This window comes from Xyrauchen texanus, chromosome 47 (assembly GCF_025860055.1).
Source record: "Xyrauchen texanus isolate HMW12.3.18 chromosome 47, RBS_HiC_50CHRs, whole genome shotgun sequence".
In the NCBI taxonomy this organism is placed as follows: domain Eukaryota; kingdom Metazoa; phylum Chordata; class Actinopteri; order Cypriniformes; family Catostomidae; genus Xyrauchen; species Xyrauchen texanus.
This window is the reverse complement of record NC_068322.1, coordinates 19058404-19078966: the sequence shown is the minus strand read 5'-3', so window position 1 is coordinate 19078966 and position 20563 is coordinate 19058404. Positions and strand designations below refer to the sequence as shown.

General features: G+C 36.5%; 1 protein-coding gene across 2 annotated transcripts; it reads right to left on the bottom strand.

Annotated features, from left to right (window-relative positions):
* Positions 1–2005: 2005 nt before the first annotated feature.
* LOC127639267 (E3 ubiquitin-protein ligase Mdm2-like) lies at positions 2006–18337 on the bottom strand. 2 transcript variants are annotated; one of them, XM_052121189.1, is made up of 11 exons: positions 17086–17303; positions 16931–17002; positions 16754–16828; positions 12709–12842; positions 12329–12378; positions 12163–12221; positions 11074–11143; positions 7938–8095; positions 7399–7554; positions 7223–7291; positions 2006–3581 (listed from the first exon to the last, which is right to left on the bottom strand). In XM_052121189.1, exons 2-11 carry the CDS (start codon positions 16988–16990, stop codon positions 2973–2975), a joined length of 1440 nt encoding a protein of 479 aa, XP_051977149.1. In that variant the 5' UTR covers positions 16991–17002; positions 17086–17303; the 3' UTR covers positions 2006–2972. The 2 variants fall into 2 exon arrangements, with proteins under 2 accessions (XP_051977149.1, XP_051977148.1); XM_052121188.1 differs by lacking the exon at positions 17086–17303 and adding an exon at positions 18267–18337 and having other exon boundaries at positions 2007–3581.
* Positions 18338–20563: the final 2226 nt, after the last annotated feature.

Below are 20563 nucleotides of genomic sequence, written 5' to 3'. Positions count from 1 at the left end.
GTAAGACCTCTTTGCTGAGAAATTCAGAGCCTCTGATCCTCTGTAATTAAAATGTCTAAGCTGTGTGAATGATTTTAAGAAATTTAAACAGCAGCCAAATCTAGTCAAACTACAATTGACACTATGATTGTGAAATACATTTTAAGACAATCACACATGATAATCTTTCATATCTGCACAAATTGGATCAACAGGGTAAAACAAAGACGACGAGTTGGTAATTTCACACATCCATCAAATGCATGGTTAAATCACATTTAGAATAAAAACTTTATGCATGTTCAAAATATTTTAATATAGGCCTACACTAAGTGCATATGATCTAATGTTTAAGGTACAGCAATTAAACAGGGAACAAATGTGGGTCAGCTTTATAATTAAAAGATAGTTCACCCAAAACAGAACATTCTCTCATCATAAACTCACACTCATGCCTCCTAGATGTGTCTGGCTTACTATTGTAACACACAAATGAAGATTTGTAAAATAATATTTCAGTGTCTGATGAACTTGAGCATGAACAACAGGTAAAAGTCAAAGTGCAAACTGTCAATTAATGCAAGTTGGGCTCACTGATTGAAATTAATTTACATTTGAAGCCAGAATTGCAGCCTGCCTAGTTGCTTTTGTACCCTGATGTAATGAACAGTAAGCATTACTTTTCTTTTTTATCACAAAAAAAGAAAACATTCATGGCTATTTACAAAAGACCCGGGGCTTCAGCCCTATCGGCCAGGGTCTAGCTACATGCTGTCTGTTGGTCCTCACAATGCAAGTGAATGGTAACCAGAACTTTGAAGGTCCAAATGGCAGTATTAGAGTAATCCAATAATAAAAGTATTTAAAAAAGTAATATGACTACAGTGGTTACATCCATGTCTTCAGAAGCGATATGATAGGTGTGGGTGAGAAACAGATCATTATTTACCTTTTTAACTTTAAATCTACACTTTAATTTCCACATTCTGGTGTGTAAGTGACTTTCACTTTTAGCAATCTTCTCGTCATGGCTAGTCAAATGTGGAGCTGGTCTGTAAAAAAGGACTTCCATATTGATCTTTCTCACCTACACCTATCATATTGCTTTAGAAGATATTAATCACTGGAGTCTCAAGATCTACTTTTCTGCCTCCATGTCATTTTTTGACATGTTGCGTTCTGGTTGCCATTCACATGTATTGTATGGATCTACAGAGCTGAGATTTTATTCTAAAAATCTTCATTATTGTTCTGTAGAAGAAGGTCATACAGATCTGGGATGGCTGAGAGTGAGTAAATGATGAAATAATTTTTATTTTTAGGTGAACTGTTCCTTTAAACTTGTCAAACCACAATATAGAATTAATGTTTTTTTTTTTTCTCTTGAGTTTCAACCATTTCCCTTTGAGTAGTATGTGCGTTTTACTCATTGTATTGGTCGACCTGAAGTTGCAATAATTTCTGTGTGAGTACAGAGAGGCAAGTGGCTGAAATTGCATAGTGTCTGAGATTTCTGTTACCAAATGCTGATTGTTTAATTTTTTACAACTTCAGTGATATGTGTTTATAGAACTTTGGCTACTAGGAAAGTAATGTGTTGATATTTATTGTTAATATTTTGACACGCACCTGTTTACTAAATTTCTGCTGAATTAAAAAAAAGTGTTCTACAATTTTATAAAGGAGAATGAAAGCAAAATGTACCATTCTTAAAACAGATCCTGGTTAAACAGGTAGCAGAGGGAATGTGCAACTCCCATACACATGAATACTACGAGTGACTGCAAACGATTCATATAAAACATGAATATGAAAATGTTCACCATGGTGCTTGCTTTAACCAACTACACAATAGACTGTTGTAGAAGCGCTCGGGAGTATTCATTGTGGGAATATGAGCTTTTATTATTATTATATTAATAACAAAAATAAATAAATAAATAAATGTAACAGCTGAGAGACTGTTTGTGCCAGGTTGCCATTAGAGAGAGACAACAGGTCAGAACATGTTTCCCGACATTGAGTGAAAAGTGGGTTCCCTGGTGACCAAAGCTCTCTAGGTGACCACTGTGTACGGCTCAACAAATAATAGCGTACAAATCTGACACCAGTCACATTAACCCCCATGCCCACTGTTTACTCTTAAACCCATTACACTAAAGAAAATCAAAATCTTTAAAAATCGAGGAAGAAATGCTGAAATTCAATGGCACTGTAGAAACGAAGAAGAGCATCAAAATTATCATTTATTATGCTTCACTCAAATATAGGATAGAGTCTTTGCAGCAGAAAATGGTGCAATTCCTTTAAGGAACAACAGTTTTAAAGGGTCATCTCAAGAGCTCCAACTCCGCTGTGTCTAGAAGGTAACCTTCCAGCAGCTTAAGTCTCGTGAGAGTCTCATTCACTGTTAGGTTATGTTTATGTTTAGACTTAGTGGAAGGTTAGGTTTTCGGATAGGTGTAGGGTTTCTGAGGGACTCCAAATAAACACGGTGAGAGAAAGGAGGCATGCGACTCTTGCAAGACTTTCAGCAACTGGGGGTTAACTAACAACTCAGGAACAATTAATTGTAGCAAACAACTGAAATTACAATAATATCAGAGGAAAACTACACATCAGCATGAACATAAATTAACAATTATATAATCAAGATGCTTATGAGCAATTCACAAAAATAGTTATACTCTTTAATATTTATACATTTTGATTAGTTATGAATTCATTACAAATCCAAAATGTAATCTTTACAATTGTTAAGTTTCTACCCCAAACTCAACCCAACCCCTATAACATAAGCAGTGTGAATTCGCAACCCAGCATTTGAGAAACCTCGCTTGTCAAAGTTATAAATAAAATTCTTTCAATCAATAAGAAACATATTACAAATTGACTTTCACACAAAATATTAATAAGGCATATAATACAAGGCAAGGCAACATCTGACCATTCCAAACTTCATGAGAGCAAAGACGAGGTATATTTGCTGTGCCTCAGCTCACGTAGGTCAGTACGACCGACTGAATGGGTTCTCGGCACACCGGACACAACTTATTACGGTTTTTCAATTTCTTGGCGCAGGTATAGCACGCCATAAGGTGTCCAGTTCGTCCGTGGACAATACAGCCATTCTTGGGACGACTCTGACATATGACGCATGGCTCTAGGCAGGTGGTGGGCAGACAGGCCTCCAGGCTGTTGTAGCGCTCCAGTTCAGGGGTCTCTTCCTGGCTGCTGGCCCCTGAAGAGGTGGAGGGTTGGGAAGATGTATTTTGAGAGTCAGTCACGGACCCGGAGGCGCCAGAGGGAAGATCGTCTTTGGCCATGGCGGGAGATTGCGAGCACTTACCGTCGGGTACGTCCACTCCTTCATCTGTTTCTGGGAGAGGGCTGGAGGGTTTGGAAGGTAGCTGTTTGGCATTTGAGGGCGAGTTGCTGTCAGTGCTGGGGGGTGTAGTGATGCTGGTGTCTTCTGTGCCATTTTGTGTGTTTTCACATATTTGTGTGTCTGGAAGCCAGCCAGGTCGAACGGTCCAGCAGCTTTTGCAGTGTCGAGGAAGAGGAGGGTTGAGCTCATCACACTCGGCACACTTCCAGTAGTCCTGAGAAAACATAATGCTACGTTAGATTTTCTCATTTAGTGCACATTCAAAGGGATAGTTCACCCAAAAATGAATATTATCTCACCATATACTCGCCTTCATGCCATCCCAGATGTGTATGACTTTCTTTCTCCTGCTGAACACAGATTTTTAGCAGAATATTTCTGAAGTGAATTGGTGGCAATATTTTGACCTACCAAAAAGCACATAAAAGTAATCCATATGACTCTTACACCTATCATATTGCCTATTACTTCTGAAGACATTGATTTAAAGAAACAAGTCTTATGGATCACTTTTATGCATTCTTATGTGATTTTTAGAGCTTCAAAATTTTGCCACTCATTCACTTGCATTTTATGGACCTAAAGAGCTAAAATATTCTTCTAAAAATCTTAATTTGTGTTGAAACAACGTCATACACATTTGGGATGGCAAGAGGGCGAGTAAATAATGAGAGAATTAAAATTTTTGGGTGAACTATCCCTTTAACATCATATAATAGAAAACATGTTCAATTGTTTTTTTTCTTTTGAAATAAAAGTGATTTAATATATAATATATACGCATACTGTAAAAAGCTCCCTCTCCAGGTCAACGCAGACTTCTTATAAAAAACTATGCTGGAAAAGTGTTCTTTAGAAATTAATATTGTTATGTTACAACCCTGAGCACATTACTGTAACACCATTCAGCAATTTGGCCTTTCCTGTACTGAACTTCTGTACAGATGTTATGCAATAAACAAAGAGGTCTTTTACAAATAGAAATCTTAAAGATAAAGTTACAAACACAGCTTGATTCAAAGGCATGGAAATGATGAAAAAAGTCTAGTAAAACTAAATAATGAATGTTTTTGGTGCAGGAAACCTTGACATAAGTGGACAAAAAATAATTACAGAACCACATTTACTTTCTTAATACATGCATCTGGTCTTCTTGTGCAGGACTCATTGGTGCATATTACTTCAAAGTTTGTCTTAATAATCTTTAATTAAAATGTAATATCCTGTTCCATCTTTTAAAAGATTTTCCTTTTTAGCTGACGTCACCAACCCCTTATCTTTCAACCCCTCCTGTCCACCTGTCTGGCTCCACTTATCATGATTTAAGTCCATCAACTCCAGATAGGGGTGTAACGGTTCACTCATCTCACAATTCGGATACCGAGCTCACGGTTCGGTTCAGTTTACAATTCTTTAAACTATGCCTGAATCAAGAAACGTTTAGATTGAAAGTTTTATTTTATTATTTTATTATTACTATTACTTCAATTATATTTATAGACACATGCAAAACATTTAGACTTTAGCACTGTTATGTAAAGTGCTATATGATCCATCAGAGATGTACTGGGATTAAAAACCGGACAAGAACAGGGCAATGGTAACACAAAATGGAAATATTAGCTAATAATTTTGCTGACTGAATATACATAATAAATGTTAGATTAAAATGCTGCTTACAGTCACTGATTATATTTAAAATATTTTAAGTTTTTCTAAAATAATATTGTCTCTGATTATTAATAAATATTATTTTAAAAAATACATATTTAATGGAAGTTAGTATAATGCTTATACTGTTAAATAATGTCCCTTCTTATAACCCTACTGAAATGTACTAATCAGATCAAATCAGACTCAAAATGAGGCAGAGGTGGTACCATACTGATCAAAAAAGTTACGTTAAAAACATGTTAACATGTTTTTTAATTTAGTCTTAGTCTTATTCCTGTGTCAAATGTCACTTTTAGTTTTTAACATATTTAGTCAACCTTATCCTATATTTATTTACATTTTTTAAGTCAAGTTTTAGTTGACAAAGTCTGGGCTTTTTAATGTAGTTTTAGTTCATGAAAACTGTTGACATTTTAGTAATATTTTAGAACTTTAAATCTCTCCCGGTCTCGACTCCTGCTCAGATTGGGTCTCTTCTGTGACTGGTTGAAGCAGCTCTGACCGCACAGAGAATGACAGTTTTGGAGTTTGTGCTTATTTACATGTCATGCTCCCGTATTATTTGAACTTTAATTAAGGATGAAATAAAGATATATCGCCAAGCTGTGATCAGTGTTTCAATCAGACACTCGAGCTGCAGCGCTCATCTTGTCTCGCGTGTCATCATTATAGTTTTATATGATCTCAAGTTATGTTGAATGACATCAAGCGACGATTCGACAATGGAATTATTTTATTATTATTGCAGAGGATTAGTAGTTACAAATGACAATCCACCAAGTGCAACGTTTGTTAGTGTTTTTCACGATGACACCCACCAGAGTTTTGTAGACAGCCTGAGGCGGCACGAACATTGACGAAAAATAAGCAGAAACATCCCAAAAATAAGTAACCTAACTTCAGAACAACCCCACTGGCATCCTAGCTGAAAACTTATTTGAAAGCCAATGGTTACAGTCACATTACAACAGCATGAAACATATCTATAGCACTGTCTGAGAATAGCACTACATTTATTAGTGTTTGATATTGGAAAAACGTTTGAAAGACTGAGATAATGTGCTGTGCTTTGATAACAAAACACTCAAAATAATTACAGACTTCCCTGAAATATTATAATGCAGTTATCAAACACTTTATTTCTGCAGCCTTGAAAGTAAAAGCATGTCGATTTTGTTTCTCAATTTTCATCTATCTAATATTTGTTTTCACAGCAGATGTTTGTGTGTCGTTGTATGCTTAGTAGCAGACATGAGAGTTGATTTTTGAATTCGATGGAGCGGTTTAGGATTTCCTTACTAGAGATAAGATATGATTTTGTAAGATAAGATAAGAATCCTAAATGCAAAAAAAGATTTTCAAGAAAAGTATTTTTGTCTTGTTTTCCAGTAAAAATATCTAAACATTCTTAAAACATGATTTATTTACATGACAAGCAAACTGGCATGATATTTTAAGTCTAGTTTTTAGAGAAATCTAATAAAATTTAGTGACATTTATGCTTAAATCAAGAAAAAACTGTTTGCCAATGGAGTAAGAAAAACAATCTAAATTTAAAGAGAAAACAAGTTTATTTTGCTTACCCCATTGGCAGATTTTGTTTATTGTTTTTAGTCTAAAGTTCACAATATTTCGTTTTTACAGGGAAAACAAGACAAAAATACTTGTCTTAAAAATTTTTTTTGCAGTGAGATAAAAAGTTTTCTGAAATATACACTCCCAGATTCCTCCCAGCTAAAAAGATGCTTCTCTCCCGCTCACATTCGCTTACATGGTTTCACTTTTTGTTCTTACAGATTCAGCTAGTAATCGCATTTAAGAGCTACTTTTGTGCATTGAAGCGATTTCCATCGCTTCCGTGTTACGTAGGCGTATGACGTTGCACATATTTAATGGGGCAGTATGCATGTCAAATAATTAAAAAACAAACAAACAAAAACCGTCCAATCTCCACAATGCATACTGTCACATTATTGTGGTATATCATGCCAACGTTATACCCCTCAAGTTTTTCCTTGTTGAATACTATTTCACACAGATATATATATATATATATATATATATATATATATATATATATATATATATATATATCAGATTATGGGAGTAAGATGGGTTGCAAATGGTGTTTCATGTTTAAATTAAAAGAGGAAACGCAACAAATAACAATATGCCACATACTGCCTCGGTTATCTCAGTATCCTCATCAAATGAGTCTTCATCCTCAGCAAAAATTGTCACTTCATACACCTAAAAAAAGAGAAAAATGTAACTGCAGTGAGTTGATGGTTGTTATTTAGGTTAGTCAGGTCATTAAGTTTACTTTGTTTCTATGAAGCAGGATTTTGATTTGAAACCTCATTTTCTCCAGGCACTGAATCTTCATCGTCCTCACTGTAAGCATCAGAATCAATGGACTCCACCTCAAACTCCACACTGAAGTTATCAGAGTCAGAGTCTAATTCAGAGTCCTCACTCTCTTCACTGTTCTCATTGTGAGATCCACCTACATCCTGTAGAGCAAATAAAACAACAGCCACAAAGTGGCATGCAAGTTACAAGTTAGTCGATTAGACACAACTGTCTAGGGCAGGGCAGTATGATGGTTTGTACCAATGTGTATTATATACTGTATATTAAAGATAATAATTTTTTATGAATAAACCAATCCTTTTTTTATTTTCTTCTATATTTGTTAGTATTTTTCCAAAAATAGATTTGTAAAGTATTTAATATACTGAATTACTTAATGGTTATGTAATATATTAAATAATAACATAATGATATATACATTAATATGATACAATATTTCTCATACTATGACATAAGATCACCCTGCCCACCTTTGCAGCAGTCTAAATGTGTGTTCATGAGTATGTTTACAGGCGCTACTCACAGGATTGATCTGTGCCTCTGAAGACTCACTGTTCCCCCTCTCTCGGTGCAGGCCTCCGATCACACACCATGACAAGCTGTCATCAAATGTCAGGGAGAAGCTGTCTGACTTGTGCCTCTTCCTGCACTCTCGGGGCTCCTCTTCTGTGGAGGAACCTTCTATTTTAAACACACAAAAACAGCACTGAGCATTATTGTTGTCTATGATACACTATTACAAGTGCACACATTTACAACTGTTCCCTGTTAAGTTTCAGACATTTAAAAAAATGTATTCATGCATATGTATACCTCTGTACTGGATATATCATCATCAGTTGAACAAGTGATTATCTGTTAAAGATTGCACATGACCATTTACCAAAGGGCAAAAGGGAAGCTCTTATTGTAAAGTAACCGGAAGTGTGTGTGGGTTTTGAAGGGAGCGAACAGGGTTGTGTAAAAATGGCGGTCGCTAATAAAATTGTGATCGATTAACTTCTGAAAAGTGTCTTTGAATGTAACTCTCCCTAGACTTTCCATACATTACCAATCTGCTTCTCTTCACAGTCAGTTAAGAAATGAACACCTGAGTATTGGCTACGCATGGCATTAGTGTAAATTAGATCATTTGCTGATGTTTTCTTCTTATGTGCACACAAGTATAGACACTTATGGGCAAAACAGGAACAATGTTTTCAGCAATAACTTTTAATGGTGCATCTAGTGGTGATTGCTCAACAAACTGCCTTTGTGTGCAAGGCTTAGGCTTTGAAATGGGCCACTGAAAAGGAACAGTCATCTGAGCACATTCAACACAGCCTCCAGATCTCAATGTCCTTTTGATCGGAATGCACTGACAGAAAAAAGCAGTCATTATAGTGGCACATGTTTACCCACATACAGGAACAGCCCAAAGGAGCAGTCATGGGGGCAAGTCTCAGCTCAGTGATTGAGTCTATTGTTAATACCTACTGGAATAATATTCTCAAAGACACAATAAGTGCATAGATAGAAACAAAAAATGGTTTCAGGGTCAGTGTGCCACTACTGCATTTCACAAAACTATAATAATAATAAAAAGAAAACACACACAAACTTGAAATCACAGGGTCAGTTCCAAAACCTAGAGAGCTTTTCTCAGGAGGCTGGAATGTACGGCATCATAGGCATGCTCCCGACACAAAGGCTGTTCCAAAAGGTAGGCATCTTAATTATGCATTCGCCCAAGAGATCTTATTTTGGCCAGATTCAAATGCAGCATCAAAAGTAGTATAGTGATGTGCTTGAGTAAAATTAACATTTTTGTTTTATTCTATAAAGTACTGACAACATTTCTCCCAAATTCTAAATAAAAATGTTGTAAATTAGAGAATTTGTAGCAGAAATTGAAAACTGGTCAAAATAAAAATAAAAAACATGCAGTTTTCAGACCTCAAATAATGCAAAGAAAACAAGTTCATATTCATTTTCACAATCATCTGGAAGGCTGGAATTGGGAAGAGTCGTCTTTGTGAAGGACGAATTAATCAAGCCACGTACAAGGTTATCCTGGAAGAAAACTTGCTTCCTTCTGCTCTGACAATGTTCCCCAACTCTAAGGATTGTTTTTTCCAGCAGGACAATGCCCCATGCCACACAGCCAGGTCAATAAAGGTGTGGATGGAGGACAACCGGATCAAAACCTTGTCATGGCCGGCCCAATCTCTTGACCTGAACACCATTGAAAACCCCTTGAATGTGATCAAGAGGAAGATGGATGGCCACAAGCCATCAAACAAAGCCAAGCTTCTTGAATTTTTGCACCAGGAGTGGCATAAAGTCACCCAACAGCAATGCGAAAGCCTGGTAGAGAGCATGCCAAGATGCATGAAGGCTGTGATTGAAAATCAGGTTTATTCCACCAAATAGTGATTTTTGAATTCTTCCCAAGTTAAAACATTAGTATTGTGTTGTTTATAAATGAATATGAACTTGTTTTCTTTGCATTATTCGAGCTCTGAAAACACTGCATCTTTTTTATTATTTTGAATTGGGAGCAATGTTGTCAGTACTGTATAGAATAAAACAACATTTTTAATTTTACTCAAACACATACATATAGATAGTAAATCCAGAGAAACTGATAATTTTGCAGTGGTCTCTTAATTTTTTCCAGAGCCGTATATTTATGCTCCGAGTATCGCATCGTTCCCCTAGTGTCATCTGTATTAAAATCAGTTGTGAGTCGAGTCACCTGTGCAATTAGTGTGAGGACCACCATTTCAACGACAAGTAGTTGCAGCCTATGTAGAGTGTTCCAAATTGGTCTGTTATGAAGCTCCTTTTTAGTTAGGATGCTACCATAGAAAACAGCTGCTTATGTAGGCAGGAAACAGGGAGGCAGCTCACCAAGTTTTGGAACAGACAGATTCAATTTAGCTGACATTACACTTATTAATATATACAGTCTCCCTTGGAACAATTTTGGGATCTCGCTCAAGGACATTACAGCTCATGATGCCTTGCTCTTTATATGAATCCAACCAGCAATGGGGTTTCTGGCTTTAAGTTTTTAACCACTATGCAATGCTTTTGAAAGACCACATGAAATCAAAACTGGACTTTTGTGGCTTTAAAGTCTGATAGCTTTGAGGCCAACTATTTTTGGTAGTGTACTCATAAAAAATTACTAAATTAAAATGTGTACATGTCCTAAATATGATAGTCTTTCTCTTCCATTAAAACTGATCACACATATTGATGACTCATCTTGCACTCAGGGGCACTGCCAATTTATTTCCACTAAAATGCTCTTTGAAATGAGAATGTAATATTCCCCTAATTCATGGATGTGCTGTAAACTAAAGCCTATTAGCCCTTCGATATGCCACACCCAAACTTCCTGTTTCAATAGGAAATATATGTTAAAACAGGAATGAAAACAACACTTATCAAGCATGTTCATTGGCATTTGTTTAAAAACCCTGAAGCCTTAATGTAAAAGAAATAACATTAAACACTTCTCTAAGCATGTGTCTGGGACAGCTGAATACAAAAAAAGCTTCACGTGAATTCCCCCAGCCTCATCTGACAGAGCAGAAGTGTGTAATTTGATAGACACTCAAGAGGACACAGCTGGAGTGTTTTCTCTCTCTGTGGTGTGTGTGTGTGCTCACCAGGATCACTGCTTCTCCTCCTCCTGCGCTGCTGTTGTGAGGTAGATGAGCGAGAATCAGAATCTGTGTCCTGGAACAGAGTCTAGTTTCAGTCACACTTCAATCTTAAAACACAGCAAGGGCTCTATAAAACCCATTCCAGCACAAACTGAACACTACCAAGGAAACTGTTTGGAATGGGTCAATAATCTGTGGTTCTAATGGCACTTTTCCACTGCACGCTATGGTTCGCCTTGCCTCAACTCTACTCGCTTTACTTTTCTGCACTTGCATTTCCACTGCAGTTTAGTGGCGCATCAACGTGGGTGGGATTATAGGCTGATTGTCATAGTTGCGCCGCCTCTACTGCCGTGACATCATCTTAAACATGACACAACGGCTAGCTGTTAGCTCATTGTGCTCCATAAAGCAGTTATTACATGGTGATTTTTTTACACAATTGTTACAGTTAAATTGTCCAGGTTGTTTTAGAAGCAAGCTTCCTGTTGATGGTCAACTAAATAAAGTGAAGCTTTCAAGCAGAGTATAGAGTTAACATAACAAAATGTACCATTCTCCATTGCGGCTGTGTCCAGGGCACTCTCCCTCCCATTGCTCGCCGGTTTATATAGCGTCCATTTGGTCGAAACACTTCCACTTTTCCTTGATGGTTCTGAAGTCACTTTTAAGTTTTTGTTATCTTTTTCCTACACTGTTGGTAGGTCCGTTGGTAACCAGCAGCTGATGCACTTCCTGAGAGACTTTACCGTTTCGCTCATCGCTAACGAGTGGACCGTCTGCACTGTGGTTTTGCGCACAGACATTTCTTTTTTCACAATGATACTGCTATCGCTGTTACTAACTTTAAAACTATCGAGTTGATGTCGGGTGACGATTCTCCCTGACCAATCAGTAATCTGCAGGACTTTGACGTCACATTTAGTATCGGCAAGGCTCACTTGGAACCTCGACCGAGGTGGTACTAAAAAAAAGCATCAGCTACCAGGTACTATCCACAGTGGATAACCCCAAAAAAGCGAGCAAAGTCTAGTTGTACAGTGCAGTGGAAAATCCTCATAAGTGTGTTCTGAGAACAAAACAAGCATTTACCCCAGGGCCTCTGTCCGGTTCACTTTGACTCCTGGGTTCAGAGAAGGTAGACTGAGTCTCTGTAAAAGGACAACAAGCACAGTTTAAATAATGTTACAGATAAAAACATACTGCTCAAGGAAAAGCAATTGAGATAGAACAAAAGGTTGTTTAACTATCCTAGTACCTGGGTTTTTCACTGCAACTAGGTTTCTGCTGATCATTGCAAAGAGGGCTCTAAAAGAAAACAAGGTCAAATGAACCTAATTTTAATTTCATTTTCAAATGCAACCAAGGCGGTTTCATATCTCTAAAATAATTAATAATAATAATGTGAAAAATGCATTATGTAAATAGACTTTTTGTTACACTGAGCTATCATATGAAACAGGTGATGACAAGCTTAGTCAGAGCTACAAGGAAATCAAATGTCTGAAGCTGCCATCTGTTCCTCTACAGCCCCACACTGTCATGTCAGGAGTCATTAGTTGTACAGTTGTTTCTGCCTTTCAAAAGGCTCCTGCTATATGACTGAATGATCAAGTTAGATAAAGGGTGAATACGCACCGGGGCTCTTTGACCGAGAAGCTTTTCACCCCCAGGATAGCCCCGAGAGCATCCTCTCCACAGTGTACGATGTGTTGCTGCTGCTTGTCATACAACTCCTTGCTCATGATATACTTCCCCAAATAAAACATAACCTAAACACAAAAAAAGAAGTTTAAAGATGCAATACTATTTCTTGAAACAGCCTGACTTCCTGCAGCAATGAAGATATAGATCAATACCCATTTGCAACAAACCACTTAAGCCACACACACACACACAAAAACATTTGTAATAAGTGTATTATTACAGACCCCCCCCCCAACTTAAGGGTATTGTTGCAACTGGCTGCATGCGCCTATTTAAATATGTACTATAAATGAGTAATACATTCCTCTTAGGGTGGATTTTGTGGTTTTGCCTGACTAAGAGAAAATGACTCACTCCATTAAGGAGCCCCTCTTTTTCTGACATAGTTTTTCATGCCCTCACAATAAATTTACCATGGTAAAGATTTTATGTGGATTTTGGAGCTTCAAAATTTTGGCACCCATTCACTTGCATTGTATGGACCTACAGGGATGAAATATTCTTCTAAGAATGCTAATTGTGTTCAGCAGAAGAAAGTCAGTCATACACATCTGGGATGCCAGGAGGGTGAGTAAATATCATGAGGAACTTTCATTTTTGGGTGAACTATCCCTTTAACCATTGTTAATGTTGTGGAAACTATGGTTTTACTACAAATAATTTAACCCCAAAATTATGATTTTTATTACCATAATTTCAATTTTCCTGTATTATTACCATGGTTCAATGACAAATATCATGGTTAAAATATGGTTACAGTAGTAAGAACTAGTGGTCGACCGATATATCACAGAGGCCAATAATTCGGCAGATATTCTGAATTTTTATCAGCATCAGGCACTGCCTGATTGTATGTGAAGCGACTGAGACATGTAAACGTCCAGTCAGTTTGTTTTGTTGTTACATCCCATCGTGTTACTACAATAAGACAACAGACAGGTGTGCAACACAGTGTCATTTAAACGGTCTGCATATCAGAGTTGGGCAGACGTCTTTGAGCTCATAATGTTAAAGTGCTAGTATGTTTGATTCTCATTTTCTCTCCACAACAGTTCCCTGTAACTTTTATATATCAATAAAACTATTATCATATACCATCTGAAAATATGTGCATATCTCATTTAAACAGATGCAATAAACCAACCTCACACAATTTCAGCAGATCCAGCATCCTATGGAGCGCTCATTTATTTACCTCTAAAGCACGTATTCTAACAGTCTCTCCTCAACAGTTCCCTGTAAATTTGACCTTTCTTTTCTAATGATAAAAAGGCAAATATCAATTAAAAAAACAATTATATACCGTCTGTAATTATGCAGATATCTCATTTAAAAAGATGTAATTCAAGAACCTCATGAAAATCCAACGATTTCTTCTCGTTGTGCGCTCATCTAATATATTCCTCTGAAGCACATATTCTATCAGCCAGAATCAAAACTTCAGGATCAGGACCAAAAGTTCCTCTGATTCACAAATCATGTAGGGGTTCCATCCAAGCAGGTGATCCAGGCCATTTAAACCATCAGGAGATTGCTGCTCGCACTGGATCCGCACGAGCGTGAGTGCAACTTCGAGGTAAAAGTGCTTCACGTGTGCTAAAAGTATTGTTCACCATCACTGTATGTACGTGTTTGTGGTTCGATTCAGTATTTTTGAGAAAATGTGATTGCGAACGTGGACATGCCATCCATGGTTGCTGGACTGCTGTGTGTACTGTAATTTCCTTCTTCCTAATATATTAAGTGCAAATAAATTACTAAAATTTGATGACTAAACAGAAAGAGGAAAATGCTATCTACCATTTAAAATACATCCTTATTTTTTTAGATTCTTTTTTACAAAGTTAAAGTTTGTGTGAAATTGACTAAATAGTGCTAAATAAGAGTTAATTCATTTTATTGTAATTTTATGTTTATGTTATTTACTATATTAACCCTTGTGCGTCAATAAAATAAAGTGACTCATAGAACCTTAGAGGACAAAAATGTCCACGTCAAAAAACTGCCATAATATTATACTGTATATTAATATTATTTTCCACTTTCAATTAGTTAATTATTTTAATCAACATTAGTCCTGATCATAACTATAAAATATGCATTCATTTCCAGGATTTTAACCCTGTTAATGCCAGTTTGTATACATAATGCCACTGTTTTTCACACAAACACAAACACAAACAAAGCAGTATCATATATTCAATTGACCCACAGTGCACTATAATACAGCAAACAGAAAATCATGTATGTATTTGCTCCATAAGCTAAATGTGGAAAAAAATTACAAATGCAAATTTTGAAGCCAGGGCTCCAGAATGAAAGCATAATATCATAGAATTTTTTTTTTTTCTCCTTATGGTGCTGAGTGTGTGTATTATAGATTTATTATAGGAACCGAGGTTGAAATATCAATATTCCCCAAAAATACACACCTTTGGCAATATTCAAAATCAGCAATTAGAAAAAAACATATCGGTCGATCACTAGTAAAACCATATAAAATTTATTGTGAGGGAATGCAGACTGTTGCAAGAAAATGCATAACTTATCGAGAGGTAATGCAAAATACTGCAAGGGTATGCAAAACTTTTTCAGAAACAAATTATAAAAATCCTGTCTGTACTCTAAAGGGGGTCGCACACCGAACGAGAAGCGCAGCCGCGCCGCGCCACGTCTAGAACAACTCACAGGTATCGCACACCGGACACTCAATTTTGAATCAACTCCTGGTAGAAGTCTAGAAGAGCTGCACGATGGGTGAGTTTTAACTTGATGTATTATTTATTTTTTATGTTAATTTAATAGCTGATGTTTGATCGTTAATCGAGTAAAAGTGTCTATCACGTTGTTAAGTCTGTTATTTTGTTGTGAAGTTATCCTGAAGTGTGTTGTGACCTGGTAAATCCAGTAGGTGGCAGTAGGTACACGACCGTGAATGTAACCACGAGAGGCAAACGTTACATCGCCTATGCTTTTAATATTTCGCACTGAGGTTAGAGCATAGACCGTAAAAGAGTGTATGGTTAGTATGGTAGAGTATTGAAAAATGGCACAACAGGGGAAAATGAAAGATTTAAAAGGGCTATGTTTGTTATATATTTTTTCCAATATGACTTTATTCAAGCTGTTAAATTAGGAATGTTAAACTAAATGTATATTGCAGCACAGGGTGAAGTCAGTATGTATATTAACGACGATTTGAGACAAATAAATGTACATTTAATATACAACTATGTAAATGGCGCTCTGTGGCGCGGCAGGGTTTTGAACAAGGTCCTGAGCCAGTATCTGAGCGCCGCGGACAGACGCCGAATGGCGCCGCCGGTGTGTGTACACTCATAGAGAATAATGTGTTAGAATTTTAAAGACATGGCGCTGCGCGGCGCGTTCGGTGTGCGACCCCCTTCAGGGGCTCCATACTCCATCATGCCCAAGTTGCAAAAAAAAAAAAAAAAGAAATAATAATAATAATATATATACACATTTATATATAATTAGCACTTCTTAAAGCAATAAGATTGGCATTCAAATGAGTTTAGTTACTATTAACGGTGAAGGACAGTTTAACATGAAACAAAAAAGCAGTTTCTAAATATAGGATGAATTCAGGTAAATTGGGCCACTTGTTAACAGAGATGACTGTCACAAAGGGGCCCAATTTACCAGAATTGACCTGAATTTAACATCCACTGTCCTAAGCAAAGTAGAAAAGATCTTAAAATTCAAAGAAATGCTGGTTTGAGAGCGCACACACAAGTGACGAGCAACACATGAAACTGGAATAGGATTATTTATAACCAGCAAAGTGAGTCCTCATTCCAAAAACATTTAGGTTGTAAAACAAACATATAACCAAAAGAAAGAATTTAGCTATGTTTTGTGAAAAATGTAATGACACTATTGGCACAGTGATCTAAAAGACATTAAATTAACTAAACATTTTACTGCAAGTAATGTCACACTGCTGTCAACATACCTCCTTCATGGTGAAAACCTCCTTATCTGCACCTGCATCCTCTAACAGGCTTTTCAACAGTACTTTGGGTCTTACCTGAGAAAGTTGCAATAAATATAATTAAAAGTAATTACAAGCTCAACAAACACTGTTTAAAAGCACACACACACACAACTCAAAATTTTGAAATTACTGTACCAGTTTTTCGTTGTCAACCTTGTTGATCTGAGAACTGCTTAAACAACTTTCTGTTGCCATATTGGTAGTTATCTGCAAAAAGAAACAGAGTTAGCATTTAGAAACACCAATTTGATGTCAACCCATCCAGCAAACAAAATTCACAACAATGTTACCTGTGCAAATAGAGGTAAATTGGCTATTCTACATAAGATTATTCAACATATACTCTGCTAGCTGTACATAAAGTGCTTGAGCTCAGGGTTAGTGAGGAGTGAGAGCCGGTTCAGTGCCGGTCTATAGACACAGACAGAGACATGTCAGGGCTAGAATCCACAGCGGGATCATCATGTCCTGGGCGGGTTTGGGCATGAAACGTCAAAAGCGTGAGTTGCTTCAGACGCCCTGGCGGTCGATCAGGCGCTGTTCTTTCTCTCTGCGATCATGCCCGGGCATGTCCTGCCTCAATACTCCCGCCCTGTTGCTGGATAAGCACATGGATTTGAGGCTTATCAGCCAAGCAACAGGTGAAATAACGGGGTATTTGGACCAAAGCGATGACTCCAAATAAACACCAAAAGTGGTGTCATGTCATCATAACAAGTGCTTCGGACGGATGGATGTCTTTCAAGTACAGTTTTGGACTACAAAATTATCTTTATATATATGTGTCTTTCTTTACACATCTACACACAGAAACGGTCAGCAAACATTACACACAAATATAAGACAACAGAAGTAACATGAAAATTGATTTGCATGCGATGTGATGTTAATGATCATGCACTTAAGTCTAGAGCGCTTTTGACACTTGTCAATTCACTATGGTTTCATTGCATTTATAGAGACAAAGGGCAACTATAATTACTTTAGGATTGTATTCTCTAGCTGCAAGGCATAAACATGTCTTGTGAATTGAAGACTGTATTTTGATTGCATGTTTACATGAGTGTTTACGTTATTATTTAGCAATTGACCGACAGAGACACTTACGCGTGCTCTAAAGTATTTACTTACACACTGAGGCGTAACGTTAGCAGTAGATAGTGTGTTCATTGTCTACTGTAAAATTCTGCGAATTTTGATACTGCAGTCATTGTAATAGCGCCACAAGTGCGTTCAATCCTGAGTGACACTTCCCCGGTATGAGCGCGCAGGAAAGCCCGAGGCTTCAGCAGGCCGCGCCTCTCACTGAGGCGAATGGTTACAAGCAACTAAATGGACGTTAAAAGCGTCAGACGACGTCACATCTAAGCGTTTAGCAGGTTAACGATGTTTTTGTGACATGGACACCTATATATTTATATATATCTGAAATATTAATACAGGAAAACTGAAAGTGTTAATAATGTCTTACCTGCTGCAGACCGTTGAGTGGCGCGAGCTCTCTCACTCCCTCTACAGGCGCCGTTTGACGAGTGAAATGTTCGAGCACGTGCTACGAGCGCGCAGTGTAAACATCACACAACACAGATTTGCAATTTTAGCCGTTTTGTTTCTAGGTCCGGTAGGCACAAATTAAGACATAACTGCATTTTACTGGGTGAAATCATATTTTAGTGCGAAACCGTTATTTTGTACGGTACGGTAATATTTTGAGGTGAACATAATAATGCGGATGGTTTTGTTGGTTTATTGTTCACATATACATTAGCTGCATTGTTTTAGAATCATAAATACTTTGATCATATACACTACTACTTAAACATTTGGACATGTTTGGCCGCATTCACGTTTCTCGCGAACTTTTTAAACTAAAGGCTTGTGCATAATGCTTGAAAGAGTTTTTGGTAGAAAAATATATATTGTCCCTTCCTGAATTTCTTAATTTGACAAAATAATATATTTGAAAAAAATAAAATAAAAAATGTATTATTAACTCCTTATATAATAGTTATAATTAATTATAATACAAACTATTATTATTATTATTATCATTTTAGTATTATTATTATTAAATGGAGGAACTGAAGTGGAATGCTGGAACTCCATAATAATAAGTATTATTATTTGTATTTTGTTATTAAATTAATGAACTGGATGTGCAAGGAATACCCAGCATACTGGAACTCCATAATAATAATACTCATTGCTAATTACTAATATATATATATATATATATATATATATATATATATATATATATATATATATATATATATATATATATATATATATAATTAATATGAATAATTGTGATTATTATTTGACTTGCCATTAGTAAATGGATGAGCCTGACGTTCATGGAAAAACAGAGAAGTACCTATGTAGCATACACTAGAACTCCTTAAATAATAAGTAATAATATAATAATTTTTATTAAATGGATGAACTGAAGTGGATGTTCAGGGAAAAGCACACTCATACTTATCATACTGGGTTTACAGCAACTGCTACTAAAACGCCTTAAATACTGATGATTAAAATACTTGTTACACTACATAATTCCTATTTGGGTTTTGTTCTATTGTGTTGATGACTTTTGATACTATTATTCTAATATGTGGAAAATCCTAACAATAAAGAATGAGTAGGTGTGTCCTACTCACTTTTGATTGGTATTGTATTTTCATGCATGTTATGTAGTAATAGTGTTTGTAGTTAATCACATCATAATATTAAGTGCTTCTCTCTACTCAAGACCACTGATTAATTACTTCATTGTTGATTAATGTGGCAATTTTAGAAGTGATCAGTACAAACAAATACTTGATTCTATTGTACGAACTAAAAAAAAAAGTTGATTTCATTTCTTGAAGAGTAATGATGATGTGTTCTTCATCCACTGAACATAAGACAATGTTGAATCACATGATCAGTTGCCAAGCTGAGAATACACATGGTGTGTGTGTGTGCATATATATCAATGCCTACATCAACAGCAGATAGGAGTTTATTTGTGAAGTGATAAGGTCTTTAATGGAAGAGGCAGCAGTCTATGGTCATGACATGACCCTTACATAAGTGTGAATGCCAGTTTCATTTGATTTTGGTTAACTACACAAAAACGTATTACAGTTAAGGGAGGTACGGTTTGCCGAGTGAAATCCCATGTCTAACAGTATTTTAGCTGTTTTACAAATGGACCATTGGTCTCTGTGGCAGGAACTTTCCTTGAGGGCCAAGGGACTGGCTCAGGGTTTTATTTAAGTAAAACATGTTCCAGTAAGCTCAACATGTTGGGACTTGTAGATCTGTAATAATGAAAAAATCCCATGGATCCCACTGAAGTCATCAATGAAAACCTATTCAATTAATTAATGGAACTATGGATAAAGATTCAAGGCATTTCTATCCTTATCCTAAATGCTCAGCCCTTTAAATTAGCAGTAGAATGTAGTCATGTATAGGCCTCTTTGTGATTCTGCACAATGTCACAGTGGACTGAGGCTATTCATATGAAAAGCTGAAAAATAGGCCTATATATATTTAAAACTTGAGAAAGGACTTTGGAGTGTGACTAACGTTTAAGTTGTGCATTGCAAAAGAGAAAAACAAGTTGAAAAAGCCTCAGTCATGCGTTAAGCAGCCTGAACAACTGATTGACATACCATTACACAGATAGAGATAGACTCAAACAAAAGGTGACTTTTTGCCAAACAGGCAGCGACCCTTGTACTAAAATGTTGTGACTAGTCTCAATACAAGATAACA

What these genes read in the sequence shown, in the direction of transcription:
- LOC127639267 (XM_052121188.1), bottom strand. Translation starts at nt 16,990, where the DNA reads ATGGCAACAGAAAGTTGTTTAAGCAGTTCTCAGATCAACAAGGTTGAC. An exon ending in AGTTGCAGTGAAAAACCCAG is followed by an intron (nt 12,222 to 12,328) that starts GTACTAGGATAG and finishes GTCCTTTTACAG; the next exon opens with AGACTCAGTCTACCTTCTCT. An exon ending in AACCGGACAGAGGCCCTGGG is followed by an intron (nt 11,144 to 12,162) that starts GTAAATGCTTGT and finishes ACTCTGTTCCAG; the next exon opens with GACACAGATTCTGATTCTCG.